This window comes from Hyla sarda, chromosome 4 (assembly GCF_029499605.1).
Source record: "Hyla sarda isolate aHylSar1 chromosome 4, aHylSar1.hap1, whole genome shotgun sequence".
Taxonomy (NCBI): domain Eukaryota; kingdom Metazoa; phylum Chordata; class Amphibia; order Anura; family Hylidae; genus Hyla; species Hyla sarda.
This window is the reverse complement of record NC_079192.1, coordinates 327,856,601-327,877,730: the sequence shown is the minus strand read 5'-3', so window position 1 is coordinate 327,877,730 and position 21,130 is coordinate 327,856,601. Positions and strand designations below refer to the sequence as shown.

Here is a 21,130-nt window from a genome sequence, read left to right as displayed (position 1 = left end):
GCTCTGAGCTAATCAGTTTAAGCTTAGTGTCTGAAGGAGGTGGACATGGTCTGGAATTCTCCAGACCGGGTCTTTTGATTTTTAGTTTTCCTAGTATAGGGACGTGTTAGTTTTTTTTATTCCCTTTTCCTTTCTGTTTTCAGGTGGGGACTCAGGGACTCCGGTTCCCTGTTTCCCCATTGCGAGTAAGGGGGCACAGACATTGCGTATATGCGCTGTTCACCTTCCCTCGCCAACGGTCAGCGCCTGGGTTGGTACCTCATGGGTCCGGGTCCCCCTATTTCCCAGCTCGCGCATAGCAGCCAGGCGTGATGCAGGTAACTAAAGCTGACTGAAGACTCCGTTAGGTAAGTTCTTCTGATTGAGTTAAGTACTCTTCCCCCCCCCCCCTTTTCTCCATAGGTACGGACTTGCAACCTCTGGGGATCCCCTGTTTTTGGCCCACCTTTCAGGTTATGGGGCTGGCTTATACAGGGGCTGAACTTTTATTCTGGGGGAGCAGTGGCACCTTAGGGGGCATGTAATATGTGTCCTACATTGGGCACTTCACTGTATGTATGTGTGTGTGTGTTTTAGTGCGACTATGTCCACAGCACCTTATATGCGGCTGTCAGCCGCAGCGCTGATACTGGCCGGGAGCTTTCTCTCACTTTCTCCAGCAGTCTCTGCCAGCGTATAGGCCGCCCACTCTATTCCCCCGAGCGCATATGCGGCTGACGTGTGCTCGGGACCAGGAGCGGGTGCCATTACAGTTTCTTCTCGGCCGTTTATAGCTCCGCCCACAGTGCTGGGAGCTCTGAGGCGCGAAGCAGCCTCCAATCAGCAGCCTCCAATCAGTAAGAAGGGGCCAATTAGTTAGTGCCTTGCTTCAGGCACGCCCCTCTCTTCCTATTGGCTGGCCTGTTCCTTCACTCTAGCTGCACGGAGCCAAGTTCTCCTCACTGCAGCTGCCAGGGGACACAGACTAGGGTGAGAAAGTTCCTGTCTTTTTTTCTCATTATGTCCGTACCCAAAGCTGTTCCTCCCTCTAAACAGAAACCTGGAGCTTCAGTGACTTATTTTGTCTGTAAGCACTGTAATACAAAGATGTCTGGCTCTGCTGAGCCCACTTGCCCTGCCTGCTCCACTGCTCCCCCTGATGCCCTTTCGGTTCCGGTGGGTTAAGCCGCTCCACCAGCCTGGGTTTCTTCCCTGACCCAGTATATGGCTAACTTGACCCAAGTCTCCCGTTCGGTGGCTGAGGCCTCCCGGGAAGTGGTGTCCGCCTTGAAGGGGTCTTCCCTGCGCAGGGCCTCCACCACATACTTCACACTCTCACAAGCGTACTAGGGGTGCTTCGTCTGACTCTTCCATTGAGTCTTCAGATAGACGTGAGCGTTCCCCTCGTGGGTCCCGCCCCCCCTGTCATCTGGGCACAAACGTCGCTCCTCCAGAGGACGTTCTTGGAGTCGCCGCTCTGCCACACCAGAGCCGCGTACCCGGTCAGGGTCGCCCCCCCTCCAGGACTGCCTCTACTCATTCACATTCTCCTGGTGAACTAGCGGACGAGGCTTCCAAGCCGGCATCTGACTCAGAGGACCGCTCGGACTCAATTGCAACGGTGAACTCATTGGTGACAGCCATAAGAGACACCTGTCACTTAGAGGACCTAGGATCTTTGAATGTCAATTCAGGAGTATCCTTTCATCGTGCTAAGCCAGCACCTCAAAGGTTCAGCTCTCATACTGACTTTGACAACATTCTGGAATCCGCATGGAAACATCCAGACAAGAGGTTCCCGGGAATCAAGACGATTCAAGAACGTTATCCATTTGACAAGGACTTTGTCACTAAGGTGGTTTCCCCTCCCTCAGTGGACCCACCAATCTCCCGGATCTCTAAGGCGACTACATTGCCTCTGGCAGATGCCGCTGCCTTCAAGGATCCCACAGACAAGAAGGTAGAATCCTTAGCGAAGTTTGCCTCTGAAGCAGCTGGCTCTTCTCTTCTTCCCATCTTCGCCTCGACATGGGTGTCCAAGGCCCTGTCGGAGTGGTGCCAAAAGCTCCATCAGGATATCTTAGCGGGATCCCCCCCAGAGGATCTATCTGCTCTGGCTCTCCAATGCTCTAAAGCTGGGGACTTCCTGTGCGCAGCTTCCATGCAGTCAGCCCGTTGTTCTGCCTTTGCTGTGGGTTACCTAGCGGCTCTCTGCCGCTCTGTGGCTTAAAGCTTGGAATGCGGATGCCGCTTCCAAAAGGTCTCTCACTGAGCTTCCCTTTATGGGTGGCCGTCTTTTTGGCAAACGCCTTGATGAGATTATCCCCGAGACAACGGGAGGTAAGAGTTCCTTTTCCTTTCGGTCCTTTCGGACCTCTGGCTCCAGCAAAGGGTCCGGGCAGGCGCCCTCGCGGGACAAGAAGGCTCCCTCGTTCCGGGCACGCCCGTCTAGGAAGTCGGACTCCAACCGGTCCGGCCGTTTTGCGCCTATATCAGGCAACCGCAAACCCACTTCTGCATGAAGTGAGGCCCCCACCCGCGGTTTCTTCTCGGGTGGGAGGTCGTCTCTTGCTTTTTCGAGACATCTGGACCTCACACATTCAGGACTCTTGGGTCAGGGACGTGGTGTCCAATGGTTACCAAATCGAATTCGTCTCCCTTCCGATGGATCGCTTTTTACGATCCCGGGCCCCACGGTCTCCGCCTTCTGGCGAAGCAATTTCGAGTGGCTCTCCAGTCTCTGCTTCTCCAGGGGGTTATCGTTCCTGTTCCTCCAGGGGAACAGTTTCGGGGTTTCTATTCAAATCTTTTTGTGGTCCCCAAGAAGGACTGTTCTGTGCGACCAATCCTAGGCCTCAAGCGTCTCAACCGTCGCCACCTTATCCGCCACTTCCGAATGGAATCTCTCTGTTCGGTGGTGGCGTCCCTGGAACAAGGGGAGTTCCTTTCATCGGTGGACATCAAGGATGCCTACCTCCATGTGCTGATATTTCCAGGCCATCATCGGTACCTCCGCTTTGCGGTTCCGGAGGGGCACTTTCAATTCGTAGCCGTTCTCTTTGGTCTAGCCACGGCTCCTCGGGTCTTTACAAAGATCCTTGCGCCAGTGATGGGCCTGTTACGGTCGAGGGGAATCTCGGTGATACCCTATCTGGACAACCTTCTCATCAAGGCTCCAACCAGAGCCCAGACTCTGGAGAATCTGTATGTCACTCTCCACACTCTGGATCGTTTCGGGTGGCTGGTCAACCAGGACAAGTCAGTCCTCCGTCCTACCCAGTCTCAAACCTTCCTGGGACTTCGATTCGATACGGCCTCTGCCCAAATTTGTCTTCCGCCGGACAAACGTCTGGTGCTTCGGTCGGGGGTCCGCTTCCTTGTATGGAAGTCCTGGGTCGGATGGTGGCAACTATGGAGGCCGTACCCTTTGCCCAGTTTCATTACCGCCCCCTTCAACTGGCGATTCTCTCTCGATGGAACAGGTCTCCTCTGTCCCTCAATCGTCAGATTGTTCTCCCTCGCAGGGTCCGTCAGTCTCTGCTCTGGTGGCTCCGCTCCCCCCTTCTTCTCCAAGGGCGGTCATTTCTTCCCCTTCACTGGCAGGTAGTTACAACGGATGCCAGCCTGTCAAAGCAGAGGACTTCCCCGCCATTCTGGTAGCTCCAGATTGGCCCCGAAGGTCGTGGTACGCCGACGTAGTCGGGCTCCTGGACGACGCTCCACTGCGCCTTCCGCTCCGTCCGGACCTGCTCTCTCAGGGTCCTCTTTGCCACCCCAATTTACAGTCGCTGCATTTGACGGCGTGGCGGTTGAGACCGCGGTTTTGAGGGCCCGCGGGTTCTCTTCCCAAGTCATTCACACCATGCTCAAGGCTCGTAAGCCCTCCTCCGCAAGAATTTACCACCGTACTTGGCGGTCTTATTTTCGTTGGTGTGAAGCTCAGGACTTCTCCCCGGTGACCTTCTCGGTTCCCTGTCTTCTCTCCTTTTTACAGTCGGGGTTGGAACTGGGGTTGTCTCTCAGTTCACTTAAAGGTCAGGTTTCGGCCCTTGCTGTTCTTTTCCAGCGGCCCCTGGCTTCTAATTCTCATGTCCGAACCTTCCTTCAAGGAGTGGCACACGCTGTTCCTCCTTATCGGTCACCCTCTCCCCCTTGGGACTTGAATTTGGTTCTGAGTGCCCTCCAGGGTGCACCCTTTGAGCCCCTTAGAGAGTTGTCTCTTCGCCTCCTTTCTTGGAAAGTGGCATTTCTTGTTGCTATCACCTCCATCCGGAGGGTGTCTGAATTGGCAGCTCTTTCCTGCCATTCTCAGTTTCTGGTGATCCACCAGGACAAGGTTGTTTTCTGGCCAGATCCTTCCTTTTTGCCTAAGGTGGTTTGGGCCTTTCATCTCAATGAGGACATTGTCCTCCTGTCCTTTTGTCTTGCTCCTTCTCATCCTGAGGAGCGCTTACTACACAAACTGGATGTAGTTCGGGCTGTTCGGTCTTATCTCTCCATCACTTCTTCGTTTCGTCAGTGTGATCCCTTAATAAATAGGGCCTAAATTCGCTTGCAAATACCCCAAAAAACTAAAGTCTTGTACGACTATAAAATTGTTGTACCAGGTATTCTGGCAGGCAATGTACAAACTGTTTGTCCCCACCAACTCAACAATCACTCTGTAACCAGCACAGTTAACAATGTTTAACCCCTTAAGGACTGAGGGGTTTTCGGTTTTTGCACTTTCGTTTTTTCCTCCTCACCTTTTAAAAATCATAACCCTTTCAATTTTGCACCTAAAAATCCATATGATGGCTTATTTTTTGCGCCACCATTTCTACTTTGCAGTGACAGCAGTCAATTTACCCAAAAATCTACAGCGAAACGGAAAAAAAATCATTGTGCAACGAAATTGAAGAGAAAACACAATTTTGTAACTTTTGGGGGCTTCCATTTCTATGCTTCCATTTCTATTTTTAGTAAAAATGACACCTGATCTTTATTCTGTAGGTACAAACGATTAAAATGATACCCTACTTATCAGTTTGATTTTTGTCGCACTTTTATAAAAAATCATAACTACATGCATGGAAATTTATACGTTTAAAATTGTCATCTTCTGACCCCTATAACTTTTTTATTTTTCTGCGTATGGGGCCGTATGAGGGCTCATTTTTTGCACCGTGATCTGACGTTTTTAACGGTACAATTTTTGTGTTGATCTGACTTTTTGATCGCTTTTTACTCATTTTTTCATGATGTAAAAAGCAACCAAAAATACGTTATTTTGGAATTTTTTTGCGCGTACGCCATTGACCGTGCGGTTTAATTAATTAATGATATATTTTTATAGTTCGGACATTTACGCACGTGAGGATAACACATATGTTTATTTTTATTTACACAGTTTCTTTTTTTTTTATGGGAAAAGGGGGGTGATTTGAACTTTTATTAGGGAAGGGGTTAAATGACCTTTGTTAACTTTTTTTTTTTAACTTTTTTTTTTGCAGTGTTATAGGTCCCATAGGGAGCTATAGCACTGCACACACTGATCTCCTATGCTGATCCCTGCAGAGCCATAGCTCTGCACGGATCAGCGAGATAGGGGCTCGATTGCTCAAGCCTGTAGTTCAGGCTTGGAGCAATCAAACTCTGATCGGACGCCGCTGACACAGGTAAGGAGACCTCCGCCTGCGTCCCAGCTGATCGGAACATCGCGATTTTATCGCGATGTCCCGATCAGCCCGACTGAGCTGCCGGGAAGCGTTAACTTTCGTTTTCAGACGCGGCGGTCAACTTTGATCGCCTCATCTGAAGGGTTAACAGCGCGCGGCACAACGATCGGTGCCGCACGCTGTTAGCCCAGGGTCCCGGCTATGATTAGCAGCCGGGACCGACCCGGTGTGATGCGGGGTCACGGTGTGACCCCGTTTTTAACACAGGGAGCGAGCTCAGGACGTACAGGTATGTCCTAAGTCCTTAAGGGGTTAATGAGAAAATTTATAGCTAAACTAAAACATACTTACAAACATCACTGGATCTACCCAAGATCAGACATCCAAGATAATGGATAGGGAATAGGTTGTATTTCCCTGGAATATCACTTTAACCTTGACTGAAAACCCATGCCTGCCAAAACAGGTAAGCACAAGTCCTATACAAGAACCTCTGCATTATTCTCTAATAGCCTACGCTGCACAATATTATATAAGCAAAAATGTATGTATATATATATATTTTTTATAGGCTTTAAATAACATTATTCTGTAAATTACAAATTTCTCCCCCCCCCCCCCCTTTGAATATTTTACAGAAGTAGACACTAAAAACCCACCTCGGCAGTATTATGTGGAAACTTTGGGAGAGCTTACTGAGAAGGTTTGGGTTACTTCTAAAGCAGTTGTTCGTTTCAAAGGGATATATCAGTTTGAAAGATTGCCAGACTCGCAACATCCTCAAAAGATAAAGGAAAGTTTTCACAAGGTAAGTACTATTATGCTTAAATGCAGCTTCCTCACTTATTGAAATTTAGTTTTTTACTCAAAACCTGCTTCTTTTCCATATAAAAAAGAACTTCTCATGCTCTTAAAGGAATAAAGGGAGGCGGGGGATGTCACGTCACACATGGAGGATGATTAACCCCTTAACGACGCAGGACGTATATTTACGTCATGCGACGGCTCCCGCGATATGAAGCGGGATCGCGCCGCGATCCCGCATCATATCGCGTCGGTCCCGGCGCTCATCAACGGGACCCGCGGCTAATACCTCACATCGCCGATCGCGGCGATGTGCGGTATTAACCCTTTCGAAGCGGCGGTCAAAGCTGACCGCCGCTGTAAAAGTGAAAGTGACCAGGCTGCTCAGTCGGGCTGTTCGGGACCGCCGCGGTGACATCGCGGCGTCCCGAACAGCTGACCGGACACCGGGAGGGCCCTTACCTGCCTCCTCGGTGTCCGATCGGCGAATGACTGCTCCGTGCCTGAGATCCAGGCAGGAGCAGTCAAGCGCCGATAACACTGATCACAAGCGTGTTAATACACGCCTGTGATCTGTGTAAAAGATCAGTGTGTGCAGTGTTATAGGTCCCTATGGGACCTATAACACTGCAAAAAAAATGTTAAAAAAAAAAGTGTTAATAAAGGTCATTTAACCCCTTCCCTAATAAAAGTTTGAATCACCCCCCTTTTCCCATAAAAAAATAACAGTGTAAAAAAAAAATAAACATATGTGGTATCGCCGGGTGCGTAAATGTCCGAACTATAAAAATATATAATTAATTAAACCGCACGGTCAATGGCGTACGCGCAAAAAAATTCCAAAGTCCAAAAAAGCGTATTTTGGTCACTTTTTATACCATTAAAAAATGAATAAAAAGTGATCAAAAAGTCCGATCAAAACGAAAATCATACCGATAAAAACTTCAGATCACGGCGCAAAAAATTAGTCCTCATACCGGCCCGTACGTAGAAAAATAAAAAAGTTATAGGGGTCAGAAGATGACATTTTTAAACGTATAAATTTTCCTGCATGTAGTTATGATTTTTTCCAGAAGTGCGACAAAATCAAACCTATATAAGTAGGGTATCATTTTAACCGTATGGACCTACAGAATAATAAGGTGTAATTTTTACAGAAATATGCACTGCGTAGAAACGGAAGCCCCCAAAAGTTAAAAAATGGCGTGTTTTTTTAGATTTTGTCGCACAATGATTTTTTTTTTCCGTTTCGCCGTGCATTTTTGGGTAAAATGACTGTCACTGCAAAGTAGAATTGGCGAAGCAAAAATTAAGCCATAATATGCATTTTTAAGTGGAAAATTTAAAGGGTTATGATTTTTAAAAGGTAAGGAGGAAAAAACGAAAGTGCAAAAACGGAAAAACCCTGAGTCCTTAAGGGGTTAAAGGGGTATTCCGGCTTTATACATCCTATCCCCTATCAAAATGACAGGGGATAAGATGTATGATCGTGGGGGTCCTGCCGCTGGGACCCCCGCGATCTTTTGTGCAGCCCCCTCCATTCATGTCAACGGCCGTCACACCTCCTCCCATAGACATGAATGGAGGGGTTGTGGCGTGGCGTCACGAGGTGGCGTGGCTTCAGGCCTCGGAGGCAGTGCCCGGCACAGAATGCCGGGGGCTGCACCGTGATTGCGAGGGTCTCAGCAGCGGGACCCCTGCGATCATAAATCTTATCCTCTATCCTTTGGATAGGGGGTAAGATGTATAAAGCCAGAATACCCCTTTAACCCCTTAAGGACTGAGCCCTTTTTCACCTTAAGGACTCGGCCATTTTTTGCAAATCTGACCACTGTCACTTTAAACATTAATAACTCTGGAATGCTTTTAGTTATCATTCTGATTCCGAGATAGTTTTTTCGTGACATATTCTACTTTAACGTAGTGGTAAGATTTTTTGCTAACTTGCATCCTTTCTTGGTGAAAAATCCCAAAATTTGATGAAAAATTTGAAAATTTTGCATTTTTCTAACTTTGAAGCTCTCTGCTTGTAAGGAAAATGAATATTCAAAATAATATTTTTTTTTATTCACACATACAATATGTCTACTTTATATTTGCATCATAAAATTGAGGAGTTTTTACTTTTGGAAGATACCAGAGGGCTTCAAAGTTCCGCAGCAATTTTCCAATTTTTCACAAAATTTTGAAACTAGCTTTTTTTCAGGGACCAGTTCAGGTTTGAAGTGGATTTGAAGGGTCTTCATATTAGAAATACCCCATAAATGACCCCATTATAAAAACTGCACCCCCGAAAGTATTCAAAATGACATTCAGTAAGCGTTTTAACCCTTTACGGGTTTCACAGGAATAGCAGCAAAGTGAAGGAGAAAATACACAATCTTCATTTTTTACACTCGCTTGTTCTTGCAAAAATTCAAAAATTGGGTCTACAAGGGGTAAAAAGGAGAAAATTTTTACTTGTATTTGAAACCCAATTTCTCTCGAGTAAGCACATACCTCATATGTCTATGTTAATTGTTCGGTGGGCGCAGTAGAGGGCTCAGAAGGGAAGGAGCGTCAAATGGTTTTTGGGGGGCATGTCACCTATAGGAAGCCCCTATGGTGCCAGAACAGCAAAAAACCCCACATGGCATACCATTTTGGAAACTAGACCCCTCGGGGAACGTAACAAGGGGTAATGTGAACCTTAATACCCCACAGGTGATTCACGACTTTTGCATATGTAAAAAAAAAAAAAAAAATTTTTTTTACCTAAAATGCTTGGTTTCCCTAAAGTTTAACATTTTTAAAAAGGGTAATAGCAGAAAATACACCCCAAAATTTGAAGCCCAATTTCTCCCGATTCAGAAAACACCCCATATGGGGGTGAAAAGTGCTCTGCTGGCGCACTACAGGTCTCAGAAGAGAAGGAGTCACATTTGGCTTTTTTGAAGGAAATTTTGCTCTGGGGGCATGCCGCATTTAGGAAGCCCCTATGGTGCCAGGACAGCAAAAAAAAAAAACACATGGCATACCATTTTGGAAACTAGACCCCTCGGGGAACGTAACAAGGGGTAAAGTGAACCTTAATACCCTACAGGTGTTTCACGACTTTTGCATATGTAAAAAAAAAATTTACCTAAAATGCTTGGTTTCCCAAAAAATGTACATTTATACAAAGGGTTAAAGCAGAAAATACCCCCCAAAATTTGAAGCCCAATTTTTCCCGATTCAGAAAACACCCCATATGGGGGTGAAAAGTGCTCTGTTGGCGCACTACAGGTCTCAGAAGAGAAGGAGTCACATTTGGCTTTTTTAAAGCAAATTTTGCTCTGGGGGCATGCCGCATTTAGGAAGCCCCTATGGTGCCAGGACCGCAAAAAATACCCACATGGCATACCATTTTGGAAACTAGAGCCCTCGGGGAATGTAACAACCTTAATACCCCACAGGCGTTTCACGACTATTGCATATGTAAAAAAAATTAAAAATTTTTTACCTAAAATGCTTCTTTTCCCAAAAACTTTACATTTTTAAAAAGGGTAAAAGCAGAAAATACCCCCCAAAATTTGAAGCCCAATTTCTAACGAGTACGGCGATACCCCATATGTGACCCTTAACTGTTGCCTTGAAATACGACAGGGCTCCAAAGTGAGAGCGCCATGCGCATTTGAGGCCTTAATTAGGGATTGCATAGGGGTGGACATAGGGGTATTCTACGCCAGTGATTCCCAAACAGGGTGCCTCCAGCTGTTGCAAAACTCCCAGCACGCCTGGACAGTCAACGGCTGTCCGACAATACTGGGAGTTGTTGTTTTGCAACAGCTGGAGGCTCAGTTTTGGAAACCATGGCGTACCAGACGTTTTTCATTTTTATTGGGGAGGGGAGGGGGGTTGTATAGGGGTATGTGTATATGTAGCGTTTTTTACTTTTTATTTTATTTTGTGGTAGTGTAGTGTAGTGTTTTTAGGGTACAGTCGCACGGGCGGGGGTTCACAGTAGTTTCTCGCTGGCAGTTTGAGCTGTTGCAGAAAATTTGCTGCAGCTCAAACTTGCAGCCGAATACTTACTGTAAGCCTCCGCCCATGTGAGTGTACCCTGTACATTCACATTGGGGGGGGGACATCCAGCTGTTGCAAAACTACAACTCCCAGCATGCGCTGACAGACTGTACATGCTGAGAGTTTGTTTTGCAACAGCTGTAGGCACACTGGTTATGTATCACGGAGTTTGTGACCTTACTCAGTGTTTCAAAACCAGTGTGCCTCCAGCTGTTGCAAAACTACAACTGTCACGCCCCCTCTCATAGGTTTGCATTCAGGGGCGGAGCCGTGACGTCACACGGGAGCAGAGCCATGACGTCAAAACACGCTGTCCCCGTGATCGACAGTAATCAGACCCGGAGCGAACACGCTCCGGGGACTAATTTTAATGGGGTGCGGCATGCAAGATCATGGGGGTCCCCAGCGGCGGGACCCCCGCAATCAGGCATCTTATCCCCTATCCTTTGGATAGGGGATAAGATGTCTAAGCGCCGGAGTACCCCTTTAAGCTCTTACCGTTACTTAATTTTTGGGGTTTGTCCACAATCCTGACTTCCATGGGGGTATCCCACCACCTATATTTTGCCTTTGGCAGACCAAGGGACTATGTAGACTTGCCTCTTTTGTTGATAGATCTAGGTGACATCTGTGCACCTTTACCTACCAAAGACCAAAGTTTGACATCTTGGGGCCCCCACCCATTCTCTTACCTGCAAGCCTTTAGTTATCTTCCTAGTATCACACAACACAAGAAGGACAATGAACGTTTCCTCTCCCTGATTACCTTGCAATTAAGTATTATCTAAGGGTGGGGTCACATCACGTTTTTCAACTATGGTTCCCGCATATGTTTTCGTTAGTGAAAACGTATGGAATGGTATTGAAAACGGTATACATAGGCAAAGCATTGCAAACCGTATGCACCCTGATGCGTACGGTTTGCTTGCAATACGGTTTTTAACAGAACTCCAAACCGTGTTCGACCACGGTTTTGACTCTGGGTTAAAAGCCGTATTGCAACCGCATACTTTTTTTTTTTTTTTTTAAATGGACGTCACGGGAAATGTATACGGTTCCATACGGGAAACCGTATGCGTTTTTTTCCTTTTGCACATATGCATGTGCATTCTAAAGTCCCAACCCAAGACCCCTCCCATTAAAAATGGACAACATTTTCAAAAACTTATGTTATTTTTTTTTTTTTAATAAAAACGGATGGAACTGTATGCACTTTCAAAAACAGTATACGGTTTAAAAAACGCATACGGTTTACTTTTTCCCATACTGTTCAATCTGTTTTTTGCCATACGGTTTTCTTGAGAAAAACGGATTGAAAACAGTATGGCAAAAACGTGATGTGAACCCAGCCTTATGCTGACATGCAAACTTCTCTACTTGGATGGGAAATCCGGCTTGTCGTACTGGGTGACTTTACTCGACATTACCACTGACTACATCTTAAAGGCTTTGCTAAATACCTTCCATCTGCATTTTATAGATTTTTGAGAGATCACACATAGGACATATATTTCCTCCCACAGGGGTTGCCTTATTACACCACTTATCACACATGCCAAAAAATGTAGATGTAGCCCTCATGCTGACCTCATGCTTTGTTTTTGGTTTTGTCCTTCTTTTAAAGCCTTCTATTTCCGCCTTTTCCTCTCACCTCACATTGGTGTGTTTAGTATTCTCTTTCCCGGTGAGATTGGTCCATGAGAAACGACTCTTGTTCTGTATATCCGCTGCTGCTAGAAAATCCATACCCCATTGCTGGATATCAAATTCACCTCTCTTTACCTGTCTTCTCCTTAAAATCTTGAATTCATCTTCAGTATGAACTGAATAGTCTTCATAGCTCAGGGAGGAGTCGGGTTAAAAAAAGTCTTCCTTACCTGGGCTAGCGTCCTACCTTTTTTCCCTGCACATATCAGACAAAAACTGAAGGACTGCTTTGGGCTAACTGAGTAGTACTTAGAGCAATCCATAGGTGGTAGAGATCCACTAGGCTCTGACTGACAGCACTTACACACCTTTCCCTCATGGTATACTTTTGGGTTTATGCTCCTCCATGTGCCCAGTTGCCAAAAGGAGTGTGATCTATCTTGCCCTTTGGGGACTTGGGTTCCAGCTCAGATTCTATTAATCGCAAGTTGGACTTCTATACCAAGAAAGCTTGAGAGGCAGTAGTAGTTTTTTTCTATCTGATGAATCATTCTATTTTCAAAAACTTTCAGCTAGAACAGCTTCCATTTCCACTAGAAGGGTGATATGTTTGAAAGCTTGCAAAAGTGTCCACTTTTCAAAAGGGAAACTTCGTCCCCATTTATAAGAGCCAAGAACCAGTGATTGGTCAGCAGCCCTCAATATTTTAACACTACTTCTTCAATTGGGGTAATATAGACTTGGATAGAACCCAATAAATGTTGATATGAGTCTTAAAGAGAGAAATTACAATTTACACATTATCATTTTACGAAATTTCTGAAAAAGTGTAAACTGTCTTGTGTCTTCTCAATGAAAACAGTAGGGCCACATTGCATGCAAAATACACACACAATATATTTTTTTTCCCAGAGCTATAGACAGCACATCACATTGCCGTTCAGCCAAGCATTTTGAGGTGTGACACCTCTACCAAGTCTGAAAAAAAGGATGTAACAGCGCTCCGTGGTGTAATAAGAGGACCATTCAAGATATATGTAAAGCTGTATAGCTGCTCACCTGGTACAGTTGTGTAACCACATACACAACAATGGTGAGCGTATGATAATCGGGTGTCCGCAGCCCACCGGCTTAAAACAATTGTAGAAAGAAAGTATCTTCAGCAGGAACGCCGGCTCAGAGTGGCGCTGGACACAGACAGCAGAAGGTAAGTAAAAGCAAAGGTAATTTATTTTCCCAGAATGCAACGCGTTTCACTGCAAAGGCAGCTTCATCAGGCATAGGTGAGAACAACAGAATGATGCATTTATCTTGGTACTATTTAGTCACAGCAGGAGGAAAAACTCCATGGACCAATGAATACTAGACAAATACATTAACAAATAAAAATTCAGATGATTTTTACCCTAAAAGTGCATAAACAAATAATAATGAATCATGATCATAAGAGGGAAATTTTTGAAAACAAAAAATACACATATTTATATAGAAAAATGAAAAATGCAGTCACATAATAAATGGGCAACATTGTGTGCACAAATAAAACATGCGCTCCAAGCAAAAATATAAAAAATATTAGACCTGATGTTATGAGGATTAACAAACGAAAATGTTTGAAAATATCAACTACCGTATTTTTCGCCGTATAAGATGCACTTTTTCTTTCCCAAAACGTGGGGGGAAAAGTTGGTGCGTCTTATACGGCGAATATACGCCCGAGGCTGCTGCGGGCGAGAGCGGGAAGTCAGCGGTAAGTACAGAGGCTGCGGCGGTGCGGTACAGCGCTGACTACCCGCTCCCCACCCGCAGCAGCCTCATGACCGCCGGTGAATTTTTCCCCTCACACCGGCTATGTTTATTGCCCTATGCCTGGAACATACAGTTCCGGGCGCCGGGCAGGTGAATTACTAATAACTGTATACTAAAAACCAGGGTGCCTCCAGCTGTTATGAAACTACAACTCCCAGCATGCCCGGCCCGGCAAAGGCTGTCTGGGCATGCGGGTAGATGTAGTTTCACAACAGCTGGAGGCCCCTGGTTTTTAATATACAGTATTAGTTTTTACCTGCTCTGGCCGCCCCCCGCCTGCAGCCGCACACAGGAGCCGGCCCGGGCAGATAAAATCATAGGTTTTCCTATGCCGGACATCACTATGTCCTGAAAAATCTTTTCGGGACATAAGGATGTCCGTGGGTCACTAACCATTCCCCGGCCGATGCGCGCCTTCCTCCGGTCCTCCTGCGGTCTTCCTGCGATCCTCCCCCTCTCTATGGTTGTACGCACAGGACCTCTGTGACGTCCCGCACGTACAACCATAGAGGCGCCGGAGGACCGGAGAAAGACGCGCGCCGACCGGGGCCTGGTGAGTGACCGGCGGTGTGTAATCTTCAGTGTTCTGGTCACCGCTCCTCTGGTCCCGGCACCTACTGCTATGGTCCATAGGCCATAGCAGTAGATTGTGACACCGGGCCTGAGGAGCGGTGACCGGAACACTGAGGGGGCAGCAGTACAGACATACAGCCTCCAGCTGTACACTGTATATGGCTGGAAGCTGTATGTCTGTGGGGGGGGGGGGGGGGGTGCTGCCTACCATTGTGGGGGAACTATACTGCCAACTATTGTGGGGGGGGGGGGGAGGAACTGCCAACTATTGTGGGGGGGGGGGGAAGGAGCTGCCTACCATTGTGGGGGAACTATACTGCCAACTATTGTGGGGGAACTATGCTGCCAACCATTGTGGGTGAACTATACTGCCAACCATTGTGGGGGAACTATACTGCCAACCATTGTGGGGGAACTATACTGCCAACCATTGTGGGGGAACTATACTGCCAACCATTGTGGGGGAACTATACTGCCAACCATTGTGGAGGGGGGGAGCTGCCGACCATTGTGGGGGAACTATGCTGACAACTATTGTGGGGGAACTATGCTGACAACCATTGTGGGTGAACTATACTGCCAACCATTGTGGGTGAACTATACTGCCAACCATTGTGGGGGAACTATACTGCCAACCATTGTGGGGGAACTATACTGCCAACCATTGTGGGGGAACTATACTGCCAACCATTGTGGAGGGGGGGGAGCTGCCTACCATTGTGGGGGAACTATGCTGACAGCTATTGTGGGGGGGAGCTGCCAGTGCCTACCATTGTGGGGGAACTATACTGCCAACCATTGTGGGGGAACTATACTGCCAACCATTGTGGGGGAACTATACTGCCAACCATTGTGGGGGAACTATACTGCCAACCATTGTGGAGGGGGGGGAGCTGCCTACCATTGTGGGGGAACTATACTGCCAACTATTGTGGGGGAACTATGCTGCCAACCATTGTTGGGGAACTATACTGCCAACCATTGTTGGGGAACTATACTGCCAACCATTGTGGGGGAACTATACTGCCAACCATTGTGGGGGAACTATACTGCCAACCATTGTGGAGGGGGGGGGGGGAGCTGCCTACCATTGTGGGGGAACTATACTGACAACTATTGTGGGGGGGAGCTGCCAGTGCCTACCATTGTGGGGGAACTATACTGCCAACCATTGTGGGGGAACTATACTGCCAACTATTGTGGGGGAACGATACTGCCAACCATTGTGGAGGGGGGGAGCTGCCTACCATTGTGGGGGAACTATACTGCCAACTATTGTGGGGGGTAGCTGCCAGTGCCAACCATTGTGGGGGAACTATACTGCCAACTATTGTGGGGAAACTATACTGCCAACCATTGTGGGGGGGAGGGGGGAGGAGCTGCCTACCATTGTGGGGGAACTATACTGCCAACTATTGTGGGGGAACTATACTGCCAACCATTGTGGGGGGGAGAGGAGCTGCCTACCATTGTGGGGGAACTATACTGCGAACTATTGTGGGGGAACTGAACTGCCAACTATTGTGAGGGAACTATACTGATATAAAATATTTTACTACAGTATTTGGTTCAGAATCTTTTTTTTTTCTTCTAGATTTTCCTCCTTTAAAATTGGGTGCGTCTTATATGCCGGAGTGTCTTATATGGCGAAAAATACGGGTAAATACTAGAAAGGGCAAGCATGTTAATATATATGGTAATAAACTGGAAACTACTTTTTTTTTTTTTCTTGGGTTTTCAGTTTACCATATATATGTGTGTATATATAATATACACAGTGACCCCCCCCCCCCCCCTACAATGGCCGCCAACCTATGATAATTTCAACATACAATGGCCTCACAGAGGCCTTCGCATGTTGAATGCAGCATCAACATACAATGCTTTTGTATGTTGGGCCATCGCACAAATGGTTATCCGGCAGCGCAGACTGCTTCAGCTGCCGCCGGATAGCCGTTTAAGGTGCCCCATGTGGTCCGGTGACTATCACATGTCCCGGCGCTATGGACCGTCCTCTTCGGGATCCCCTGCATCGCTGTCGCTCTCTGTCGTCGGGATGATGGCGATAAGAAAAGACGGTCCCGGGCAGCGGAGACGGTCTGGAGCGGCGGGGACACCACGGGGACGCGGCGACAGCGATGGACGGCGACATCCAGGGCAGCGGTGACGGTCAGAAGCGGCGGGGACAGGTGAGTATACCTTCCTATATATAACATACATACAATGGTTTCAACAAACAATGGTTCATTTGGAACGAATTACCATCGTATGTTGCGGGACCACTGTACATATATTTTTTTTATCTATGTTCTATTCTTGCGCACAATGCTTTCCCTTTCTAGTATTTAGTTGATATTATTTTCAAAAACTTTTTATTTATTAATCCTCATAACATAACATCAGTTCTCATATTATTTTTATATTTTTGCTTGAGCTCAAGTTTTATTCGTGCACACAATGTTGCCCATTTATTATTTTTCATTTTTCTATTTTTATATATAAATGTGTATTTTTTGTTTTCAAAAATTTCCCTCTTATGATCATCCATTATTATTTTTTTATGCACTTTTAGGGTAAAAATCTGAATTTTTATTTATTTGTAAATGTATTTGTCTAGTATTCATTGGTCCACAGAGTTTTTCCTCCTGCTGTGACTAATTGATTCCAAGATAAATGCATCATTCGGTTGTTCTCACCTATGCCTGATGAAGCTGCCTTTGCAGTGAAACGCGTTGCATTCTGGGAAAATAAATTACCTTTGCTTTTACTTACCTTCTGCTGTCTGTGTCCAGCGCCATGCTGAGCCGGCGTTCCTGCTGAAGCTACTTTATTGCTACACCTCTACCAAGTGGCTGTGACCTATTGTCTGCTGCTCCAGGAAGAAAGGTTTACCAGATACCCAGCACTTGATAAGAGTCACCTTATACAGCCTGGGCACATTTATTGAAAAGAGAAATGCGGCAGAAATCTTTTAAGTTCCCCTGTGCCCAGGCTGCAAAAACTTAAAAAACAAACCTTTAAACTCACCTTCCTACATTCCCCCTTTGCCCCTGGTATCTGCGTCCCGTAGGCCTTGGACGTCACACAGCGGTCAGCTTATCGCTGACCCCAGTGATGTCCCTTCTCGGCCGGTGATGGGCTCAGCGCACTGTTATGTAAGGAGCCGGCCCGAGCTCCTTACATGACAGTGCACTCAGCCTATTACTGGCCTAGGCGGGATATCGCTGAGGCCAGCTATACGCTTACCACAGTGTGACGTTTTGAACCTAAGAAGCACGGAGTCGAGCAGCGTCGGAGGAACGGTATGCCGATACTGGGGGAACGTAGGAAGATGAGTAAAAAAAAATTTTTTTTTTTTGTTTTTTGCAGGCCGGGCTCAGGGAAACTTAAAAGATTTGACGCATTTCTCCTTTAAAAAAAAAAAAAATTTTTTTGCTGGATAATCCGTTTTAAGAATGTAATTTGCCAAGGTGATACACATGCACAATTGGTGGCTGACTAAATACTTTTTTGCCCCACTGTATGTGTAAGTTCTCCCACTTAAAAAGAAGAGTATTGTAATTTTCATCATAGGTATACCTTAACTATGAGAGACCTAATGAGAAAAAAAATCCATAAAATCATTGTCTGATTTTTTTTTTTTTTTAAGAATTTATTTGCAAATTATGGTGGAAAATAAGTTTTTGGTCCCCTACAAACAAGCAACATTTCTGACTCTCACAGACCTGTAACTTCTTCAAGAGTGTTCTCTGTCCTCCGCCCACTTGTTACCTGTATTAATGTCACCTGTTTGAACTGGTTATCAGTATAAAAGACACCTGTCCACAACCTCAGTCACACTCCAAACTACTACTCCACTATGGCCAAGAACAAAGAGCTGTCGAAAGACACCAGAAACAAAATTGTAGACCTGCACCAGGCTGGGAAGACTGAATCTGCAATAGGCAAGCAGCTTGGTGTGAAGAAATCAACTGTGGGAACAATTATTAGAAAATGGAAGACATACAAGACCACTGATAAATCCCCTCCTTCGATCTGGGGCTCCACACAAGATCTCACCCGGTGGTGTCAAAATGATCACAAGAACAGTGAGCAAAAATCCCAGAACCACACGGGGGGGGACCTAGTGAATGACCTGCAGAGAGCTGGGACTAAAGTAACAAAGGCTACCATCAGTAACCTACTACGCCACCAGAGACTCAAATCATGCTGTGCCAGAGGTGTCCCCCTGCATAAGCCAGTACATGTCCGGGCCCGTTTGAAGTTTGCTAGAGAGCATTTGGATGATTCAGAAGAGTATTGGGAGAATGTCCTGGTCAGATGAAACCAAAGTATAACTTTTTGGTAAAACTCAACTCGTCGTGTTTGGAGTAGAAAGAATGCTGAGTTGCATACAAAGAACACCATAACTACTGTGAAGCATGAGGGTGGAAACATCATGCTTTGGGACTGTTTTTCTATTAAGGACCAGGACGACTGATCCGTGTAAAGGAAAGAGTGAATGAGGCCATGTGTCGTGAGATTTTGAGTGAAAATCTCCCATCAGCTAGGGCATTGAAGATGAAACGTGGCTGGGTCTTTAAGCATGACAATGATCCCAAACACACTGCCTGGGCAACAAAGTTGTGGCTTTGTAAGGAGCTTTCCAAAGTCCTGGAGTGGCCTAGCCAGTCTCCAGATCTCCACCCCATAGAAAACCTTTGAAGGGAGTTGAAAGTTTGTGTTGCCCAGCGACAGCCCCAAAACATCACTGCTCTAGAGGAGATCTGCATGGAGGAATGGGCCAAAATACCAGCAACAGTGTGTGAAAAAACTTGTGAAGACTTAAAGAAAATGTTTCACCTCTGTCATTGCCAACAAAGGGTGTATAACAAAGTATTGAGATTAACTTTTGTTTTTGACCAAATTCTTATTTTCCACCATAATTTGCAAATAAATTCTTTAAAAATCATACAATGTGATTTTAAGGATTTTTTTTTTCTTATAATCTCTCTTAGTTGAGGTATACCTATGATGAAAATTAAAGGCCTTTCTCATCTTTTTTAAGTGGGAAAACTTGTACAATTGGTGGCTGACTAAATACTTTTTTACCCCACTGTATATTACTCATAATATTTACAAAAATCAATAATTACCGCCTGGACATGTGGACGTAATACCCAGGACAATGGACGTAAATGTACGTCCTGATGCGTTGGTACTTAACACACCAGGATGCACATTTACCGGACCGTTCATGATGCGATCACCGGACCGGTGCCCATATCATGCAAGGCAGGTCCCGGCTGCGATCAGCAGCCAGGGAGCCTGCAGTAATGGCAGACATCAGCAATCGTGCCGATGTCCGCCATTAACCCCTCAAATGCCGTGATAAATACAGATTATGGCATCTGCGGAAATGCGGGCGTTTAAATGGATGATCTGATCACTCGTGGCACTGCCATGGGGATTCGATCATCTATCATGGCGGCCGGAGGTCCCCTTACTTGCTCCGGCTATCATCTCGGGGTCTTTTTCTATGGTCTGACATCGAGCAGACCAGAGAAGATCGCCGGTAATACTGATCAGTACTATGCCTATGCTTAGCACTGTTCAGTATATGCAATCTAAAGATTGCTATAAATGTTCCCCTATGGTGACCTTAAAAGTGTAAAAGACCAAAAAAGTGAAAAAGACCCTCCCCCAAAAAAAATTCGCCCCTTTTATTAATTTTATCCCCAAAAAAAAAAAAGAATAAATCCTCCTGTGCGTAAATGTCCGAAATATCAAAATATAATGTTAATTATCCTGTACAGTTAATGGCGTAAACATTTCAAAAATAAATATATATATATAATTTTAGACACACATACGTATGTATATATAAAATTTCAGCTTTTTTCACATTTAAAAAAAAAATAAAATTACATATTAGCAAAATTGGTACTGATAAAAAGTACAGATCCCGGCACAAAAAAAATTAACCGTACACTTCATGGTAAAAACATGTAATTTTTACCGTAACGTGTACAGCGTGAAAATTAAAGCTTTCAAAATTTGCTTAATTGCATTTTCTTTTCAATTTCCCCACACAAATAATAATGTTTTGGTTGTGCCATACATTTTATGGTGAAATGAGTGATGTCATTACAAAGGACAATTGGTAACCCAAAAAACAAGCCGTTCTATGGGTCTGTGGATAAAAATGAATTATGATTTTTAGAATGCGAGGAGGAAAAAACTAAAATGCAAAAATAAAATTGGCTGTGTCCTTAAAGGGGTACACCCGTGGAAAACTTTTTTTTTTTTTAAATCAACTGGTGCCAGAAAGTTAAACAGATTTGTAAATTACTTCTATTAAAAAATCTTAATCCTTCCAGTACTTTTTAGGGGCTATATACTACAGAGGAAATGCTTATCTTTTTAGATTTCTCTGATGTCATGACCACAGTGCTCTCTGCTGACATCTGCTGTCCATTTTAAGAACTGTCCAGAGCAGGAGAAAATCCCCATAGCAAACATATGCTGCTCTGGACAGTTCCTAAAATGGACAGCAGAGGTCAGCAGAGAGCACTGTAGTCATGACATCAGAGAAATCTAAAGAGATAAGCATTTCCTCTGTAGTATATAGCCCCTAA

At 45.5% G+C, this 21,130-nt stretch overlaps 1 protein-coding gene across 2 annotated transcripts in view; it reads left to right on the top strand.

Annotated features, from left to right (window-relative positions):
- The window catches only part of NSD1 (nuclear receptor binding SET domain protein 1), a 124,427-nt gene that overhangs the window by 36,305 nt on the left and 66,992 nt on the right, over window positions 1-21,130 (top strand). For both annotated transcript variants that reach the window (XM_056575029.1, XM_056575030.1), the window contains exon 4: window positions 6,275-6,444. In XM_056575029.1, the coding sequence (XP_056431004.1) occupies window positions 6,275-6,444 (170 nt within the window). The remainder of the gene's footprint in view (window positions 1-6,274; window positions 6,445-21,130) is intronic.